Source organism: Salmo trutta, chromosome 19 (genome assembly GCF_901001165.1).
Source record: "Salmo trutta chromosome 19, fSalTru1.1, whole genome shotgun sequence".
NCBI classification, from domain to species: domain Eukaryota; kingdom Metazoa; phylum Chordata; class Actinopteri; order Salmoniformes; family Salmonidae; genus Salmo; species Salmo trutta.
Window position 1 is genome coordinate 32,331,497 of NC_042975.1, and position 21,641 is coordinate 32,353,137.

Sequence of the window (21,641 nt, forward strand, 5' to 3'; positions counted from 1 at the left end):
GTATTATATTTCAATGTTTACAAATTAATACAAAAATGAAAACATGAAATGACTTGAGTCAATAAGTATTCAACCTCTTTTGTTAAGGCAAGCCTTCGTAAGTTCAGGAGTAAAAATGTGCTTAAGAAGTTGTATAATAAGATGCATGCACTACCTCTGTGTGCAATAATATTGATGAATTTTGAATGACTACTTCATCTCTGTACCCCCCAAATACAATTATCTGTAAGGTCCCTCGTCGAGCAGTGAATTTCAAACATGCATTCAACCACAAAGACCACTTATTGGTAGATGGATTAAAAAAAAAAAAAAAAACAGACATTGAATATCCCTTTTAGCAAGTTATTAATTACACTTTGGATGGTGTATAAACACACACAGTCACTAGAAAAGCTCAGGCGTCCTTCCTAACTCAGTTGCCGTAAAGGAAGGAAACCGCACAGGGATTTCATTGTGTGGCCAATGGTGACTTTAAAACAGTTTAATGGCTGTGATCGGAGAAAACAGAGGATGGATCACCATTTTAGTTACAGTACTCCATAATACTAACCTAATTGAGTGAAAAGAGGGAAGCCTGTACAGAATACAAATATTTCAAAACATGCATCTTGTTGCAACAAGGCACTAAAGTAATACTGCAAAGAAATTCACGTTTTGTCCCGAATCCAAAGTGTTATGTTTGGGGCAAATCTAATACGACACATTGCTGAATAACACACTCCATATTTTCAATCATAGTGGTGGCTGCATCATGTTATGGGTATGCTTGTAATCGTTAAGGACTGGGAAGTTTTTCCCAGGATAAAAAAATAAATGGAATGGAGCTAAGCACAGGCAAAATCCTAGAGGAAACCCTGGTTCAGTCTGCTTTCCACCAGACACTGGGAGATTAATTCACCTTTCAGCAGGACAATAACCTTAAACACAAGGCCAAATCTACACTGGAGTTGTTTACCAAGAAGACGGTGAATGTTCCTTAGTGGATGAGTTATAGTTTTGACTTAAATCTACTTGAAAATCTATGGCATGACTGAACATAGTTGCCTAGCAATGATCAACAACCAATCAGACAGCTTGAATGATTTTGTTTTATGAATAATGGGCAAATGTTGCACAATCCAGGTGCGGAGACTTACCCAGAAAGACACCTTTGTAATCACTTCCAAAGGTGATTCTACAAAGTATTGACTTAGGGGTGTGAATACTTACGTAAATGAGAGATTTCATTTTCAATAAATTTGCAAAACAATTCTCCAAACATGTTTTCACTTTGTCATTATGGGGTATTGTGTGTTGATAGATGAGGGGGAAAAATATATTTCATCCATTTTGAATTCAGGCTTGAAGTCAAGGGGAATGAATATTATCTGAAGGCACTGTATGTGTGTTTTCAGTGTGTGAAAACCGAGGCAGTGTTCTATTGTGAAGTCTAAAGGGGGTCTGCCCTGACGCAGTGTCTAGCGGAGGTGATAAGCCTTTCCTCTAGTTAACGTCTGGCCTTAGAGCAGTCCTGTGGGTCGCTTGCCGGTTGGGTGCCCCTCTCCAACCTTCAGCTCTCAGCCACAGGATATTGTTCTGGGCCGGATTAAAGGGACCCGTTTAAACAGATGGCCCGCTCTGTCTCCAAGCCCAGAGAGCTGACCCCCATGGTCCTAACACCATCAGTCAGACTACAGAAAACACACTTGCTACTAAGCCCCAAATCTCTTTGCAGAATATGGATGTGGCTATGCTGTTTTTCTTTCACACCTCAGGAGTGTACTTAAAGGGATATTTTGGCAACGAGACCCTTTATCTACTTCCCCAGAGTCAGTTGAACTTGTGGATACCATTTGTATGTCTGCGTGCAGTTTTAAGGAAGTTGCTAACTAGCTCCAATTGCTAACTAGTATTAGCGCAACGACTGGAAGTCTATGGGTATCTGCTAGCATGTCGTTGCACTAATGCTAGTTAGCCTTGGCTCGCAAAAGTACTTTTAACTTCCTTCATATTGGACACAGAAACATACCAATGTTATCTACCAGTTCATCTGACTCTGATAAAGGGCCTCATTGCCAAAATCCCAAAATATCCCTTCAAAGAGATGTTCCAGAAGATAGAAAACTACTTTTTTTTTTTTTTTTTACCTCCTGTTTTGGGCTCAACGTGCCATTTGTGTGGCTCATACATGCATAATAAACAATCTACAGTCCTCTCTCAGTGGAAAAAGCCACATAATCCTTACATTCTAACCTGCCATCATTTAGTACATGCAATCTACGCACTTATTCCTGTCATGTAGTGAATGTGCGCTCTGAAGAAATTTTAAGTGACTGCATTAAATATTATAATTATTTTCATGATAACAGTGAAAATACATATAATACATCGATCAAATCCATGCATCAGAAGTTAGAAAACATTAGAAGTTAGATCTTTTAGACCTCGGTAGTAGTTTCTTTTCATTCATGTGTTTCTCTGCAAACCACAAAATGTTGTGCTCAAAAGATGGCATTGTACCCACACAAATATATTAGAAGATCATTGTCAACCTGATCAGAAACACAATGGTCACAACCTGTATCGCCTAAATGGTACCACTGGTGTATTTTGTTTGTTTGAGTTTTGGAATTTACTGTGCAATAGGCTTTAAGGTTTTTCACAAGGCACGCGTCCATCTATCCCATTTGCGAATCGTGAAACAACACAACTTTTATGTGTTTGAGAAATGTATACTGCACACTTTCATCCACTTTTTAAAGAAGAAAATATACGCCTACCTTTGTATCAACCATCCATCCAAATCAAATAATTCCATGCATCCACTTTTTGTCTTTATAGATTTTGACACGTATTCCATGAAATTAGGTAATCCAATGCTGGGAACACTGCAGCTGTTGATTGCCAGCGATCATCATTTATCACATTGGCATATAATATAATCAACACACTTTCAAGGAGTAGGACATTTGATGGAAACATATATAAGTATACATTTTCCGTTGTATAAAATGACATCACATTCGCTTGCTCATTTGAAATACTATTCTGATGAGACCAGGTGCTATAACGGGAACTATCCTGCAACAACCCAACTCCATGGAAAATCTTGATTGGCAGGTGGAATGATGTTTAATGAGGTTGCAAGGTTGAGGAGGGATCAGGTCAGCACAGCCCAATGAGTTTGTGGGGTGAGCCCAACATGAACACCACATGAACGCCCCAAAGATTTAATTTTTATTATTATTATTATTATTATTATGTTTTTTCTCTCTTTGGGCATTCGCTCCAGAGGCTCGAGAACAATTGTGCACAATTTTCGGGGACCCATTTTGGCTCGTGAGTTCTACTTTTCAAAACTACTGGCTGAGATTAAACAAAACCTTTAACAGATCTTTAAACTAATGTACGTTTCTCACGTGCCAAGCCAGTAGCCTGCACTCTGTTTCTTTCTAGCCACTAGGCCCATGGACTCCTGGGTTGTATTCATTTAATGCACACCATAGCAAAACATTTTGCAACAGTAAATGAAAACAAGGGTTTCTTATTTGTCTTTTTCAGGTAAGTCCCTCCCTGGTTCGGCCTGTTTGCTTCTGTTTGGTGCCCATGTTGACTCCTGAGTCCTGACACAGCCTTTTCCTGCTGCGTCTCTTTCGTTCCATCCCAGCCCAGCAGTTCCCTAATCTCAAACTGTTGATCTAGGCCTGCATTCTTCCCTCGATTACTCCTGGCATGTTGTGCATTAAAGTAGCATCGCCAGATTGGCCACTCGTGTTGTGTTTTCCCCATTACGGAGAGAAAGTAGGGCGTTAACTTTAATCCTAACTGATGTAACAGACCGTGGTGGTAAAAGTTGAGTCTTCGTGTGGTTAGGATTTTAGTTGTTCATTGTTTGGTTCATTACCTCTTGCAGCTTTAGTGACCTAGAGGGACAGTTTGAGGGGAGGAGATGGGAACCTCTCGTCAGTGATCTTGTGCAGAGGGCCTGGCCCCTCTGACCCTAGAAGACTAAAATGTCCTTTCTTATATCCCTTTCATACCAAGACAAAACCCCATGTGCTTTACCATAACCTCTTCTTTATACAGTCTTTTGTTTATCTGAAGGGTTAGGGGGGTAGAAGATGCGGTACAATAAAACCTGCCTTGAGACCAGTGTAGACCTAAGCATTTTAAAGCACTTCAATTTTGCCGATTTATGAGTATCATCCCATCCAACTAGCATCTGTCAATTACGGATAGGATTACGAATACAAATGGGGCCAGATCAGCACACTCCCACTCCTCACCGGTGCCGCCTACACGCTGGGATGTATTTAGATTTTCTTATAAAAGGGGGTATACCCGTGGTAAATAAGGGACTGTTTGAAAGCGGGCCATATTTATTACAGGTAACATCTAACCATCCGCAGAGAGAAAATGCACATCAAGGTGCACCAAAATATTTTCTGTCACCCCCCACAATCTTAACTCCTCTCTATGTACAGAGGTCACAATATTTAAATGTGAATAGCGACAGGGTACATATGAATAGCGACAGGGTAAATGTGAATAGCGACAGGGTAAATGTGAATAGCGACAGGGTAAATGTGAATAGCGACAGGGTAAATGTGAATAGCGACAGGGTAAATGTGAATAGCGACAGGGTACATATGAATAGCGACAGGGTAAATGTGAATAGCGACAGGGTAAATGTGAATAGCGACAGGGTAAATGTGAATAGCGACAGGGTAAATGTGAATAGCGACAGGGTAAATGTGAATAGCGACAGGGTAAATGTGAATAGCGACAGGGTAAATGTGAATAGCGACAGGGTAAATGTGAATAGCGACAGGGTAAATGTGAATAGCGACAGGGTAAAGTGTGTTGATGTCCGCCCCGCCGGTGAGGTTCAGGTATGCTGCGAACAGAAGATGTTTATTTGGTTTTCCTCACCTTAGCCTCTTTTTCCCTTCCTCTTTGCTGTTGTGTGGTTCTTGTCGGGTACCTGTGACATCATTGCGTTATCTGTAAAACATACAATCTATTTCTTTTATATATATATATATATATATATATATATATATATATATATATATATATATATATATATATATATATATATATATATATATATATATATATATATATATATATACTGCTCAAAAAAATAAAGGGAACACTTAAACAACACAATGTAACTCCAAGTCAATCACACTTCTGTGAAATCAAACTGTCCACTTAGGAAGCAACACTGATTGACAATAAATTTCACATGCTGTTGTGCAAATGGAATAGACAACAGGTGGAAATTATAGGCAATTAGCAAGACACCCCCAATAAAGGAGTGGTTCGGCAGGTGGGGACCACAGACCACTTCTCAGTTCCTATGCTTCATGGCTGATGTTTTGGTCACTTTTGAATGCTGGCGGTGCTTTCACTCTAGTGGTAGCATGAGACGGAGTCTACAACCCACACAAGTGGCTCAGGTAGTGCAGCTCATCCAGGATGGCACATCAATGCGAGCTGTGGCAAGAAGGTTAGCTGTGTCTGTCAGCGTAGTGTCCAGAGCATGGAGGCGCTACCAGGAGACAGGCCAGTACATCAGGAGATGTGGAGGAGGCCATAGGACGGCAACAACCCAGCAGCAGGACCGCTACCTCCGCCTTTGTGCAAGGAGGAGCAGGAGAAGCACTGCCAGAGCCCTGCAAAATGACCTCCAGCAGGCCACAAATGTGCATGTGTCTGCTCAAACGGTCAGAAACAGACTCCATGAGGATGGTATGAGGGCCTGACGTCCACAGGTGGGGGTTGTGCTTACAGCCCAACACCGTGCAGGACGTTTGGCATTTGTCAGAAAACACCAAGATTGGCAAATTTGCCACTGGCGCCCTGTGCTCTTCACAGATGAAAGCAGGTTCACACTGAGCACGTGACAGAGTCTGGAGACGCCATGGAGAACGTTCTGCTGCCTGCAACATCCTCCAGCATGACCGGTTTGGCGGTGGGTCAGTCATGGTGTGGGGTGGCATTTCTTTTGGGGGCCACACAGCCCTCCATGTGCTCGCCAGAGGTAGCCTGACTGCCATTAGGTACAAAGATGAGATCCTCAGACCCCTTGTGAGACCATATGCTGGTGCGGTTGGCCCTGGGTTCCTCCTAATGCAAGACAATGCTACACCTCATGTGGCTGGAGTGTGTCAGCAGTTCCTGCAAGAGGAAGGTATAGATGCTATGGACTGGCCCACCCGTTCCCCAGACCTGAATCCAATTGAGCACATCTGGGACATCATGTCTCGCTCCATCCACCAACGCCACATTGCACCACAGACTGTCCAGGAGTTGGCGTATGCTTTAGTCCAGGTCTGGGAGGCGATCCCTCGGGAGACCATCCGCCACCTCATCAGGAGCATGCCCAGGCGTTGTAGGGAGGTCATACAGGCACATGGAGGCCACACACACACTACTGAGCCTCATTTTGACTTGTTTTAAGGACATTGCATCAAAGTTGGATCAGCCTGTAGTGTGGTTTTCCACTTTAATTTTGAGTGTGACTCCAAATCCAGACCTCCATGGGTTGATAAATTGGATTTCCATTGATTATTTTTGTGTGATTTTGTTGTCAGCACATTCAACTATGTAAAGAAAAAAGTATTTAATAAGATTATTTCTTTCATTCAGATCTAGGATGTGTTGTTTAAGTGTTCCCTTTATTGTTTTGAGCAGTGTGTATATATATATTTTTTTTTCAATGGTATAGATTACTCATGGTGTGAATGTATTCTATTGGTTTCGTCTGTGACATCAGACAGTCACAATTGAATTGATGATTGATTCGATAGAAGTTCAGTAGAGTAGTTTTAAACTGTTACTTAGAACTATTAAATCATTCAGTAAAATATGCGTCTGATCAAGTTGTCTCTCTTCCTTCCAACTCTATGTCCCAGGCCTGGCTGTGAGGTGTTTGTGTCGGTCTGTGTATCTGACCTATACAGTATCTGTAGACAGAGGAAGCAGAGGGGGAGAGGGGCCAAAAACATTAACAAGGGCCCCAATCTCTTGTCACCTGATATAAGAGCATTTCATAAATGAAACCCATTTTATCACACAGTAAAATAAGTGTTTTGTCAACCTCCTCCCCTACCTCCCTCGTATGTTTTGTTAGATGCCAACTGCACCAGACTGCACCTCACTTCCTCGCTTTCTCTCTCCAACACAAAACATTCACAAAAAGTTTCCAGCCTGCAACATCAAGTGGTCTCTCAAAACAAAATGTACGCGGCTGGAACGATATGAGGGGGCGATGAAAAATGCATTTAAACGAACAAAAACCGAAAACCGCTGCATACCATTGTGGAAGAATGGAATGGACCCGGGCTTTAAGCTATCTCACCAACCGCTTTGTGAATGAGACAAGCACCCCCAACCGCCAACGCTATATAAGGCAATGAAATGTGTTTTGTTTCGATGTGCCCCTACTCTCCAGGGGGACGGGGATGCTCTCGCTCTCACGCTCGCTCTCTTCCACTCGCTCGCTCTCTTCCTCGCTCTTTCTTTCTTTCTCTCTTTTTGAAACACCCGTTTTTTTATCTCTGTAAGCCAGATGATACATCTGCCTCTGCTGTTGCTCGGCACTGATTGCGATTGCTGGCCTGTTGCGCTACGTATAAACCATGGTAAATATTTATTTTGAGATCATCAGTTGGGTAAATGAATCCATGAACAGTACGGGCCATCGGAGCCAGTGCTTTGTGGAGGCCGCTCTGGAAGGAGTTACTACATAGTGGATGTGTTTTAAGGTCAGAAAGTCAATGCCATTTGTGTTTATTACAATGCTCATTGATTTTTGTCTCAAATCCATCAAAGCTTCCTTCTCCCCTCCCTTCATCTGCGAGAGGCAGCATTGCAAGCAAGAATTCTCTAAAGATGGCTTCCAAGCAGCTTTCTGTTTAGGGAAAATGTTCCAAATGAATGTTCAAGAATAGTCTCGTTGGAATCACATGCTTTTACAGGCATTCATTCATCAAACGGATTTAGGGTTTGATGTTATTCTTTTCAGATGCCTTTCTATCTTAAATCAAGGACTGAATGTCCTTAAGGATCTAAAGTGCGTACTTATTTGAATCGTAACTCCCAGTAATCTCTAGTTGTCATTTTCACTCGTCGTCCTCATGTTGTAGAAAAGGTAAAGTTGTTATGGTTCAGTGTGCTTTCTGGAGGGGTGGGTGGGTGCCAGCCTGGTGGTTGCACTGCCCCAGTGAGGGCATAGGGGCCTGGGATTGGTCCACCCCCTCACACCTTGTGTTCCAGGGGCCCATATAGGGCCTGATGTGATGGGCAGGCCCTCCTATCCCGAGACTGGTTGAGCTGATAAGGGTGCAGACATGCGTTAAGGGCTGGGAAGATAACAGCACTCACCTAGGGGAAATGCCTATATAAGATTCTTCCATCACAACCACCTCAGACCGATAAAGCTGTCAAAACGGCTTTGCCCTGACGCTGCCAAGGACAATCACCAACGGCTATCGCTATCTTCCCAAGCAGGTTGAAATGGATTATATATATATTTTTAAATGAAAGGAAAGTGAATGGCTGTAGTAGAGTTTCCCCTTCCCTTTCCTCCTTTCTTAAAGTGTGACATCATTAGGAGTTATGTCTGACCCCACTTACTGAAGATACAGGAGTGATGAATGTTGGTCTGGGCTCCATCCTCCTACCACACACAGTAATATCCTGAGGTGTCTGAGGAATAGCGTTTTAATAATAAAACCATGGAAGTAGCTGGAGGCACCATAGATTTGTGGAAATATCTCTGCGAGCTGCATTAGTTTTAAACTGAGCCTATGGAGCGTCAGGCACTAAACCCACTAAAGCAGAGTTCCAGGAAGGCTCTGAGGGACTGCATACCTAAGCTTTTTATAGACTGTCCCTTAAAGTTACTCAAATCTCCCACTTCCATGACCACAGGCCCCATTCTCACTCTGCAACCATAGCCACTTTCCCCACTTCAACCACTACGAACTCCAACCACAAGTGGTTGTTGCATCATAAGAGGAGAGCCGAAGTTGCGTTTTCACTCATCCATATGTAGTCCATGGATTATTACCCAGAGCTGCTGCTCTCACATGGACCACATTCAAGCACAAGCAGTGGGTATGAGCCTCACCTGTGTAACCCCCCCTCCACCCCCAAAAGTCCAATGATGTATGTAGCCTAGGTGACTTATTGGCAGACAACTAGCTACCTTGTTCAGTATAGATGGAGGAATGGAGTTTTTAGCCTCACTGATTTAGCCAATTGCCTAATTTGAGAAAATTGACTAAAGAAAGCAACAGATATGGGAAACATGAGTAAAAAGAGGGCTGTGTATCTGAAAGGGCTGTAGCTCCACGCCACCCTTCTTAATGTAACCTTTACTGAGAGAGAGCCATGTTTGGACCCATGTGGTTACAGTCACGTTCTGAAGAAGTCTGTAGTCACAATTTTGAAATTGTGGTAAACCGCGAAGACCAAAAGTCTTCTCCTCAGATTCATGCGCCGAAGTGAGGTGTTAATGAATGAGAGGATGATTGAGGAATTCTAATGAAGAAACATAGTAGGCTATAGATACATTTTAGACGAAAGATGTGGCTGAATATTCCCATTTAAGTTATACATAGGGGATACCACCAACCCTCTGTTTACCTGTCCCCTAATGACAATTTAAAAGACCCCAGAAGTGGACTATGAAAGATCACGGAGCATTTTGGCACCACTATGGGATAATTCACAGTCCTGGCCTCTTAAGACTCTTTGTGGCTTCCAATAAGTCCACTGATTCAGCCAAAAGCCAGGAGAACTCTGCAATCTGAGGCTACAAGCTGTGAAAATGCACTGTATGTTTTGGCAAGGGTTTTGGCGCCTTGATTGACAGAAGACTACACGTAGTGGCTTGGGGCAGGAATCTGCCTTATCATTATCTGGGTTAAGAAGTGCTGCAAACACAGGCCAGGTCAGGCAGCGTGTACTAAGGTTACTCCTAGGGATTGACTAGCAGCGGTTGGGGGGATGGAGAGATGAGGAGTATGGAACAACCCACTCCTGACAGAGGTGGAATGATGTGGCTGGAAAGATGGTGGGTTGGGGCACGGAGGGAATGGGGGCAGGGGGCTGAAGTGGTCCCATTGAGGGAACATGGTGAAGGAGAATTTTACTAACGACAAATGAAAACCACATCTCCATCAGGAGACCAGACCCCAGACCAGACGGTAGAGCCATTCATACTGTAGATGAGAGGGACTGAATCGGGAACTGCCGGCCACACTGCCACATCTAACGCTTATCTCCCATTGAGCGTGTCTGTAAATTAGACAAAACGAGGATGATCTCGAGTCTCTCTGACAATATTATTGCTAATGGCTGCCTTCCTCTTGTGTGTGTGTGTGAGAAGGACCCTCACATCTCAGCCTGGTGTGATGGTTGTCTGTTCTTCTTAGACCATGTCGCTGGGGCTGCTGTGTTGTGGGGAGCAGCTTGGTCTCCCTCACTCCCCATGAGGCCTGGAGCTGTTGAAACCATACTTGGAGAGTTGATCAAGTCTGTGATTGATAGCTGCAATAAAGTTCTGGCTTGTCTTTTGGTATTGTTGTTATTGTTCCCTCCCTATCTCTCCAGAGAGGACAATGAATGAATGAATGAATGAATGAATGAATGAATGAATGGCATTAGTACCCAAAGGTTTTGGGAAAGTCTTCCATGTTTGTGGTGAGTGTTTTATTAAATGCTCCGTTGAGGTTTCTCTCAGTGGTCTGACTTTAATACTTTCAGGTCCATAGGGCAACATTTGATCCTTAAAACGTGGTTAGATATATTAGAAAATAATAGTGACTAAAATACTGGTGGGTTATTTGTGGTTAATGGGTATTTTAAGAACTTGATACGTCCCCTGAGTTTATAGGAATACATCTGAAGAGTCATTTTAATGAACTTTGTTCTTTCAATGTTCTCAATAACCGCTTTGTCCTTTTGTTCCTTTGGAACCTTCATTAACTTTGAGACATTTGGAGACAACACGGCACAACAATGTAGATTTAAACCCCGGTAAATCAGGAAGTGAAACAATGAGGGAAACAAACTGTCGCCACAGAGTTAAGAACCCCATGTGGTCCATCATAACTCATACCTCCTCCCTCTGCCCTCCAAACAAACCTAACTAACATTAACAAATAGCAAAGCAAATAAACACGCTAACAAGATGGCTGACGTTACACTGTCCGTAGTGTCCGCCCTCTGTTCTTGTGTGTTTATTTATTTAGCCTACTGCAGATATAAATCTGTCAGCATCACATACAAGCATCCTCTATTATACAGTACATGTCTATTGAGTTCCTGAGGTGAAGTGCCTAAGCTCCTATCCTGATGTTGTTCCTCCCTGTACTTCCCAGGCTCCACACGGCCCAGAGAGCCATCAAGCAGACCCAGGTGACCGTGCAGAAGATCGGCAAGGAGATTGAGGAGAAACTGAGGACGACAACGGCCTGCACCAAGCGTGTGAGTCAGCCAGCACAATACAGATCCTCCACTGATCTCTTCTCATCTGCAACTCATTCTCTTGCAAACGCATTATCTACGTCGTACCAGTATCATGTGTTTATGTGCTAACTACAATAGTCAGTTGGTCAGATGAGACCTCTGGCTATGAGAACTGAAATATACTTATTTACATTTTATTTAAGATAATTGTGCTGGACCAGATGAGCAGCAGCCGCTACTCCTGTATTCAGCCAAAACGACCACCTGGGAACATCCAGCAATAATAATCTGTGCTCTAGTGCTAGGCTAAATGCTCAGCAGATTTTATATATTGTATCACACAGATCCTCATAAATATGTAATTGTGCTCTCAGGCAGTTATCATATCCTGTGTTTGGATGAATTAAGCCACTTGAGACCCAGTGCTGTGAAAATGGAGCGGTAATCCTAGGTTTTGAATGTTGTGTTTATTGTAAGTGCACACTTCACAAGCTCCTGTTATAAAAGCCCTGGGGCTCTTGACACCTCCATGTTTTGGTGCTCAAGGTATATGCTACACTATTACATTAAAAGCAGATTTGTGCGGATAGGATTTAACCCCCCTGCCCCCCTCCTCCACAGCTTTCTTTTAAAGCAGGGATGGGCAACTTTGAGTTGGGTGGGGGCCACAAGAAATCTGAAATCTTCATGGGGGGCCATAGTGGCTCATGGGTCTACGTACCCACATCCATACCCACATCCATACACATACCTGCAGTCAACTGATTTTTGCAATCAATCTATTTGTGCAGTTAAACTACATAACTCTCTTAACTACATGCGTTCAACCAGTAGCCAGGGCCGGCCCCAGCCTTTTGGGGGCCCTAAAAGAGATTTGGTTATTGGGCCTCCCCTTGCCTGGCTACCCAGACTCCTTGCTACCGCCAAATGTTACGTCACGCCCACAGAGGTTAGTTTCCTCTCCACTATGAGTCTGGATCTGAGTACCTCCCCGACCCTTCACCGAATGCGAACACATTCAGGGCCGTCTGATTGTTCCAGAAACCGATGGGTTAGACCAGACCCAGTACACACGTGATTTTGGTTAGAGACAATCCATTCAGACTGAAGTATGTTGCGAACGACAGAGCAGTGGAAGAATTGAGTGTGAGTCGTCAGGCTAGGCCACTCCACGTCGTAGCAAAACTTTTTACTGGACCCCAGTCTTGGCAACGGAGAGAAAATGTTACGTTTGAAAGTACATTTCCTGCAATTTTTGCTATTGGGCGAAGAGAACATGTTGCAATTTTACAACACTTTACATGCAATTCTGCTCATTTTGCCATGGGCACAGATAAAAAATGTGGCGTTTTTGTCCATGACTTATGCCATGTTAATATGATATCTGAGTGAGAGTGACTAACAAAATCAATGGGGGGCACCTGGAGGCCAGGGCCCCTGGGCACGTGCCCTGTCAGTATTACTTCAAGTTTAGGTAACTGGCTGGACTAACTTACCGATCTAAAAATTCTTATCTAACAGGGCTCATTGAGTGACAGTCAGCGACTGCCAAAACAAGGACACCATATCTGTAGGACGTGAGTGTGGCGGCAGTCCGAGGAGACTGCTCCAACAGTCTCTTCTTGTTGTTCACCTCAACATCTCAGACAGCTGTCACCCTCTATCTGTCTCTCAGCCTTTTGATATCTAAATGTTGTGTTCTTTACCGCTGAATTAGTCTGACAACTTACCAGCACCCTCAGGCAGTCAGATGATGAAGGCCCACACACACACAGAGCACAATTCTCCTATTGAAACGGGTTTGTGGCTGATACTTCACCTCAATCAAACATTCGAAGGCTTTTCAGAGTTCACCTCAGCTAATAAATCATGTTATACCTCCTACAGATCAGCTCAGCCCCCGCTGCTCTCTCTGTGCACTGTAGCTTAGACCGCTCATTTTAATATAATTTCATTGAGTTAGTGGTTTCAAAAGAGGGGAGCATTGTGTGTGTCTTACTCTGGGTCTCCCTCTCTGTGTGTGAATTCTCTCTCTGTTAGTATGCCTCTCTCCCTCAGTTTGCCCACGCCACCTCTTGTCTGTGTGGGATCAAAGAGTGCAGAGGTGAGGCCACCACCACGGCCCAGTGTGGCCCTTTCACCCTCTCACCCACACTCTGCCATTGATCTCCAGGGTTACGGCCAGGTTATTCCTCTGTCGCTTTTCACTCAGCTGACCAACAGAGTCTTTGATGTCCGGGGGCCCTTCAAACAAGCTGTAGGACATGCATGCACGACTGAAAGCGCGCGCACACACACACACACACACACACACACACACACACACACCATGCATGCACACACACACAGGTAGGTGCGCATTTGCACACGCAAACACACACGCGCACACACACATGCACACACACACACACACACACACACACACACATTGGCATATATTCACATGCACAAACAGACTACATAGAGCACACACACATTGGCCACACCCTACCTGTCAACTCTGGACCACAGGAGGGCAGTGGTTCGTGCCGAAGGTGGTGTTGGTTAACAAGCCAGCTGCAGCATTCTTGCACTACATATGGGCTGTGACACTGAGGGAGATGGAGGTTTTATCTGGCCTGTCTGAGTGACTGACACCCTCTCTTTTCCTACAAAAGCCTCAAGACCTCGATAGGAGGCCTATCAGCGTTTACTCTGATCCTGGCTGCGATCACCATCTCTGTGTCTGTCTGTGTCTGTGTTGATACCACATGCTGCTCTAGACAACTGGCAAAATAAGGGGCTCTCTAAATAAGGTTGAAATTCTTGGTGGGTCGGAGGATGGAAGAATGCAGGACTGATTGGGACCATCATATCAAGCAGCCAGACTGGGAAAGGAGAGAGCTGCTCAGGCAGCTATCTCTCTCTCTCTGGCCTTCATTAACCTCCTCCTTGGTGGTGGATTATGATACCGATCAGAGGAATCAAAGGGGGTTTGAGATGGAGGAGGATGAGCTCTATTCTCTGTATACCCGTCGCAAGACCCACTGCTTGGTGTTTATTTATAAAATCCTCTTAGGCCTCACTCCCCCCTATCTGATATACCTACTGCAGACCTCATCCTCCACATACAACACCCACTCTGCCAGTCACATTCTGTTAAAGGTCCCCAAAGCGCACACATCCCTGGATCGCTTGTCTTTTCAGTTCGCTGCAGCTAGTGACTGGAATGAGCTGCAACAAACACTCAAACTGGACAGTTATCTCAATCTCTTCATTCAAAGACTCAATCATGGACACTTACTGACAGTTGTGGCTGCTTTGCGTGATGTATTGTTGTCTCTACCTTCTTGCCCTTTGTGCTGTTGTCTGTACCCAATAATGTTTGTACCATGTTTTGTGCTGCTACCATGTTGTTGTCATGTGTTGCTGCCATGCTATGTGGTTGTCTTTGGTCTCTCTTTATGTTGTGTTGTTGTCCTTTTTTAAATGTATTTTTTATCCCAGCCCCCGTCCCCACAGGAGGCCTTTTGGTAGGCCGTCATCGTAAATAAGAATTTGTTTTTAACTGACTTGCCTAGTTAAATAAAAAAATAAATCCCTCTATCTATCCATCCATCCCTCTCTCTCTCTCCTCTTATCTTCCCCACCTATGTGCCCATCGAAAGAGCAAGCGCTGTTCTTCATTTGGGGTAGTACATCCAGGGCTGGAGGGGTCCTCCCAACAGGGTCTTAAATGAACCCCAGATAGAGTGAGATGTTAGGGGCTGATAGGGAGACACCCTGTGGTGGCTGGACATGTTGACTAATGACCTGCGTACTGAGAGCTCTATCCAGGTCTACCCAGGCCATGGAGCATGTGGTGAGCTAGATGTCACCCGACACTGTGTTAGCTGGGGAGGGAGAGTCATCTGGTGTTGATGCCAGCGCTGTGTGTGTGTGTGTGTGACCCTGAACCACCACCTCCCCACACCAAAAGCCTGCTAAGATACTTATGGTGTACTGTACAATTTCTGAGATGGTACCACATTTATCACGTCACCTCCACAATAGTTTGTCTCTCATGATAATTTCTCATATGCCCCTTCCTCCCCTCCAATCGAGACCATTTGGAAGCCATCTGGAAACACACAGCTCAGCTTCACTCTTACTGCTCTGACAGTCTGCAGTGTTTGATATGATGATAGACTGGGACTTCAGGCTGTGTTTATTACCCTCATGGGGCTATAGGGCTGCCCATTCATTCACAGCGGGATTCAGTCTGTCTGTCCACTCAGATGTAATAAGAGTCTTGTGTTTCACTGGCCCTGCCCCCTCCGTCACCCCTGTGCCCTGCAGTTCCTCCCTCAGACATGATCAATCTACAGCCAGCTGTCGACCGACCAGGGAAGAGAAGGGGTTAGTTCTGTTCAGCACTCATCATGGACTCATCTTCTACCTGGAATGGCCTTGGATGGTTGGGACTGTCATACGATGCCTAACTAACTCAATGCTCCCCTCCCCACCAAGAAGGTGAAGTTAGGAAGACAAGGATGTTGGATAGTCTGACGCTGTCCAGTGAAAGGAGTACTAAGAGGATGCTCCCCCTTCCTCTTCAGACTTTCTGACTCCAGTCTTGCTAAAGCGCTGCTAAAGACAAAGCCTGTCTTTACAAACACACTCTGCAATGTAAGAGAGAACGCCAGAAATTAGGTTTGTCACGATACCAGTATCTCTATACTTGGATGTATCGTGGCAAGGAAACAAAATCTGAAGCGGATTTAGTTCTTATTTTAGAAACAAACAGTTATGTTGTCACCTAGAGTCACATTTGTTTATTTGGCAAGCTATAGCACCCATCATTTTACATGAAGTAGGTTTTTATAGGACCATAGAGTTTAGTCTAATTTGTTTTCTTTTTTTGCCATGGGAAATCTGGTATCGTAGTATCGCGATACTGGTATTGTGATAACCTTACCAGAATTGAAGCTCCCATCAGGACAAGTCTGTTGGCTAGTCTGCAGCTGACATGAGTGAATAGGGGATGTTGGTGCTCGCTTATCCTCCTCTCCTCTTAGACTTTGACTCAGCTCTGATAAAGCCCAAGCCTCTCTTTACATACAGCCTTCAATGTAAGAGAAAAGGGCAGAAGTGAGGAAGTTCTAGTCAGGATGTAGCAGCCAAGGGCCCAGCCTCTCCTTTCCTGACTGCAGTCAGCTTTGCTCCAGGCCTTAGTGAAGGTTCAGCCATAATGTCCGTCCCAGAATGAACCCTTCACAAAGCCCACCCAGTCTAACCCATCGGCACGGATTCCTACCTCCACAAACGCAAGTGCATCCTGCTCTTGTCCACAACTTCTATCAGATACCATTTTGCTGCATAACATCCTGGTCCTTCACACCAGTTAGTGCGGTGTTGTTTCTCTCGCTTGGAAGTGACCTTATCTCACTTTTGCCCTCTGCATGAGGGAGATTTTACCATAATTCTATTACCAAACTGTATTTGCACAGTTTTTCCAATAAATGTTAACAAAATGTGTTTACTGTGTAAATAGTTCAAAGTAGTCATTGTGCATAGAGTTGTATCGTTTATTAGTTTGAAATCAATGGTTTTTGTTTGGCATACATTTTGAAATGAAAAATCGTAGTGCAAGCGTAATTCCGTTATCGTGGAATTGCTCATGAGGATCTCCGATTTCTCTCGTGGAGGCTGTTTTAGGGGTTGTTTTGAAATAACTTGTTTGAGGCCCCACCATAGATAGATAGAGGACTCATCTTTGTATCTGTGCCATTATGGCGTCTGTGACGGCATAGGCAGCACCATTGAAGCAATCTCCATTTTGAAGTAGTCCATTTTTCTTCTTCACAATTGACTGATCCATCCTGTCACCAGAAGGGATCAGCTAATGAAGTTGTAAGTCCCACTCAGTTGACTAAATGAAAATAGTGGAAGCCCTCTGGCGCTGCCCATGCAAATATGGCCTTTTGGCCACTAGAGTCCTCTGTCATTCTCTGTGGGCCCCACTTGTCTTCGCTCATCCAGGATTAACAGTGTCTTTTGGGTTAGTAGAGGCGTATTGAATGAGTTTGTTACATGATTGTCCCTAGATTACATGGTTTGTTCTAAGGGACCTAATGGGGGTATGGTGGTGGGCTGGGACAATTAAAAGCATTTGCTGTGGTGAATCACAACATGTATTCTGTTTCTGTTTATCCTTCCTTTTTCTCTCCTTTGATCTTTCGTCTCTTTTCTATCTCTTTCTTTTCAAATGTTTCTCTCTCTCCCCCCTCTCTGTTTGCAGAAGAAGGAGCGGGAGTGTATGCAGCTGCGTCTGGGGACACTACGCAGTGAGCTGGAGAGACAGAGGAAAGCGCTGGGCCGGGAGACAGACCTGCGGCAGAAGGAGAGAGCACTGCTTCAGAAGAAGGGTAAATGGAATTTGGAGTTACACTTTAAGACACAATAGACAGGAATTTCCACAAGGCCACAATTTCAAATTGCGTACAGTGTGGGACTGGGGGTTCACATGGGATTGTATTCCTAATACGTGCCTTACACAGGGTGCGTCCTAAACAGCACTCTATTCCCTATATAGCTCACACTACTTTTGGCCAAAAGTAGTTCAATACAAAGGAAATATGTGGCCATTTGGAATGCAATCCACAGACAGGTACACTTTGGGTCAGCCAACTGCTGTTCTTGGTGTGCTCTACTGTATTTTACTGCATATTCCACTCCAAACATTTACAGTAGAGTACACTACAGCACCTCAAACACAGGAAACCTCTTTCATGTTGAACGTCTGGAGGCTCTGAGTCACCCCTCCATGGTGACTGTTTTCTCTGGCCGTGTGACACTTTCAGACGACAGAGAAATGTCTTTGCCGGCCAGCCAAGTTGTCCTACCAGGGCCGGTAAAGTAAATCGTTTGCCTTTTATGGTGTCATTCAGCCAATTAAATGGGTTGAATAACTGCAGGTTGTATCATGTCTGGGATGGGTGGGTTTGTTTTATAGGCCAGTTTACTGCTGCATATCTGGTTTGTCCACAGGGAAATAAAAAGCCTAGCAGAGTTCATATCCACATCACCATACCATGATGGACACACACAGACAGGTTCATGGACTCACACAATCAGACACACATACATACATACATTCATACATATACTGTACACGTGCAAATGTATCACTCTCTCCGTCTCACTCTCTGACTCCCTCTCTGACCCGCTCTCTCCAGGTCCCTCCTACCTCTTCTGTTTTTTTTCTCTGAACAGTCTGTTTTTGTATTTGTTTAACATCAGGGTAGGGTGGGTTCTGAGAGGACGTGGGGGGACTAAGGCTCTGAGGGATCCAAGCTCTGTGTTTGGCCAAGGGGCTAGCTTAATTCTCCCTAAGATGACTTCTGTTAATGATTGGCTGGCCTTCTGCACTGCAGCACACCATCCCTGCACACACTGTGTTCTTAACATCCAGGCTCACACACAGTAAGCCAACCAACATGCACGCACGAACGTACACACACAGACACTACAAGGAGGGGTCAGGGAAAGGTTCTCTTTGTGTCCCTGTCCTGATGAATGGCCCTTAATCCTCTGTCACCACTCAGACCACTGCTGGAGGGAAATCCTGGCCACAAATTGAGAATGTCCTTTGTGAAGAGAGGACAGGCGCTTATTTAAACTAACAAGGAAAAGTACCTGGTAGTAGATAAGAGCAGGTTAGGTATGTATGGTTTCCATGGTAACACTGTCATTTGACTCACCTCAGTAAACTACTAGGACCAGAGAGCCTTGTCATTAGCTCCAGTCTCTGTCCCCCTCATGCTACCCACTAGGCTACATCATAGTGAGCTTTTATGAAAACGTGTCGGAATCACATCTGCACTGTCTGTTTCCAATCCTCAGTCCTTTCTGTGAAATGACTGTTTTTCTGACGATCCCCTTTACTGTCAACAAATGGGGGTAAAACACAAATATACAGTGCTGGGGTGGCGTGTGTGAGGGTAGTGATGGGTTGGGGGTTTCATGAGTCTTGTGTTATATTGCCACAGGTATGTGATGAATGCTATGAAGCTGGTAGACACTGTGTGTGTGCGTGGGTGCGTGCGCCGCGCTTGGCCACTATGACTGTGTGAAGATACAGCATACAGGGGAGCACCAGGGTAAGTTATCATCTTGATGACAGGTTAACAGGCTGTCCAATGGCTGCTGATTTGCTATGATGGTGGACTGCATGTGTCTATGCGTGTGTAAGAGGCCTGAGCAGAGCTGTAATTCTTTGCAGAGACAAAGCCCAGAGAAAACGGAGCATTATTTTAACCTTAACCCCCACAGTCGTCTGCTTAATCATGCTGTCCCAATTTAGTTTTTTAACTTCTACTTCTCCTCTGCTTTTCAACATCTTTCCTTTAGAATGAACGGGCTCAGAGGGGTCACAATTTCCTCTCACCTAATTTTCCCCTCTACCACCTTGAGCTGCTGTTATAAATTAGGGCGGTAAAAAGTATTTATCGCGGTTATTAACAGTAGTTATTTTCACTCTCTGCCGCGGCACAGAGGCGACTGTAGGCCAATAAACGTCAGTGGTGGAGTTAGTTACCCAGAGTTGAGAGTCAGGATTTATAAAGTGGCGAGAGATGTGGGGGTATCTATCACACACTGGACTTAGGCTTAGTGTGGGGACCAGAGAGCTGAGCTATCAACTTTATACCCACAGTCACCAGCTCCCTCAGCTGCACAGCGGCCATGTTGAGTTATTGAGGGCGAGAGAGGGCAACTGTGACTGACATTCTTACTAATGAGTGGTATTACTGGACTGGAGGGGGCCTATAAGAGCCAGTAGGAGCAACTTGAGAGACATCTCTTTCTCTTGTTATTTCTCTTGCCCTCTCTTTCAATCTCTTTCAGCCTTTTTCTCTCTCGCTATACTTAACATTGTGTGTGTGAGAGACTTGAAGGGGTTTGATGACGACAAGGCCGGTCTGTTGGATCGCTTTGTGTTGAAAACGAGCTGCGTTCCAGCCTTCTAATCCTCTCACTCTCTCTCTCTTTATTCTCCTGCACGGAGAGCGTGAGCAACCTCAAGATGTTCTCCAGGCCTTTCATCAGGACAAAGGAGAGGAGAGCAGGATGGAGAGAGTGTAGCAGGGCTGTAAAAAAGGAAAGGAGGGCTTATTGAAGGGCAGACATCCTGTCTTGTACCAACACGGGCCACAACAGTCACGTCCTCCATCTTACACAGTAACACACCCTGTCCTTGCTTCGTGATTTTATCCCTTTCTTCCTCCATATTTCCTTTGCTCTCTCTCCCTCCAACTCTCTCTTACTCTCTCCCCCCCTCTCTCTCTCTACTCTTTACTGAGATGGAAAGAGGTAGCCCTTTATAGTAGGGTGTGTGGGTGTTTTTCCACCCGTGACATAGAGGTAATGAAGGCAGATATTATTATTTTGTCTCTGAAGGGCGAACACAACAACATTGGCGAGTGGTGAAAGATCAACATCTCTAAAGCTGTGTGACGTAGCCAAACAGCACCACAGGGTAGCCCTCCACACACACACGTTTTTACAGTCTCCATTTCTTTTAGTTTGGCAGCAGAGGCTTGATGCTTAGGAGACTGGAATGGAGGGGTAGTAGTGGCGGTTACATAAAAGCGAGGGCGAGCTAAGGGCCTATGCAGGTGAAGGGGGACTTTAGAAAGCTGTTTTCAAGTCTTCTCTTAAACCAAAAGGGCTGGCTAATCTGTTCCATTCCAGACAGTAATTCTTCTCATCATTCTTAATTTGATGACGATTTGGCCCTGGCCCCCGAACCTCCACTTCGCCCTCCATGTACCCCCCCTCTATATCCTCCCTGCCACCCCGCTTTGGAGTTTCTGTCTGGGCATAACAGCTTTGACATGTAACATGCAGTGGAAGAGCAGGTCATTTGAACCATCTGGGTTTGAAGTCGTGTGTATTGGAGCCACTCTATCTGTGCTGCGTTCAGCCTGTCAACAGTGGTGTACATGAGATGGGATGGTTGGGAGGGAGTTGGTTTGTATTCATGCTTCTCTTTATTTGACTAAATGTTTATTTACAAAAGTAAAACAAATCCTGCCATCATTATTCATGTGTAGCTGTTTTATGTGCTGTGTGTGGGGAGGAAATTTATTTTTTTTCCCTGATCAAAGTAGCAATGTGAAGTTACCAGTGTTTATTGGAAAAGGCATCAGACCAAC

The 21,641-nt window shown here is 44.6% G+C and overlaps 1 protein-coding gene across 2 annotated transcripts in view; it reads left to right on the forward strand.

Moving 5' to 3' along the window:
- LOC115154351 (UV radiation resistance-associated gene protein) overlaps positions 1-21,641 on the forward strand; it is a 149,800-nt gene that overhangs the window by 15,775 nt on the left and 112,384 nt on the right. For both annotated transcript variants that reach the window (XM_029700500.1, XM_029700502.1), the window contains exons 7-8: positions 11,379-11,484; positions 17,726-17,852. In XM_029700500.1, the coding sequence (XP_029556360.1) occupies positions 11,379-11,484; positions 17,726-17,852 (233 nt within the window). The remainder of the gene's footprint in view (positions 1-11,378; positions 11,485-17,725; positions 17,853-21,641) is intronic.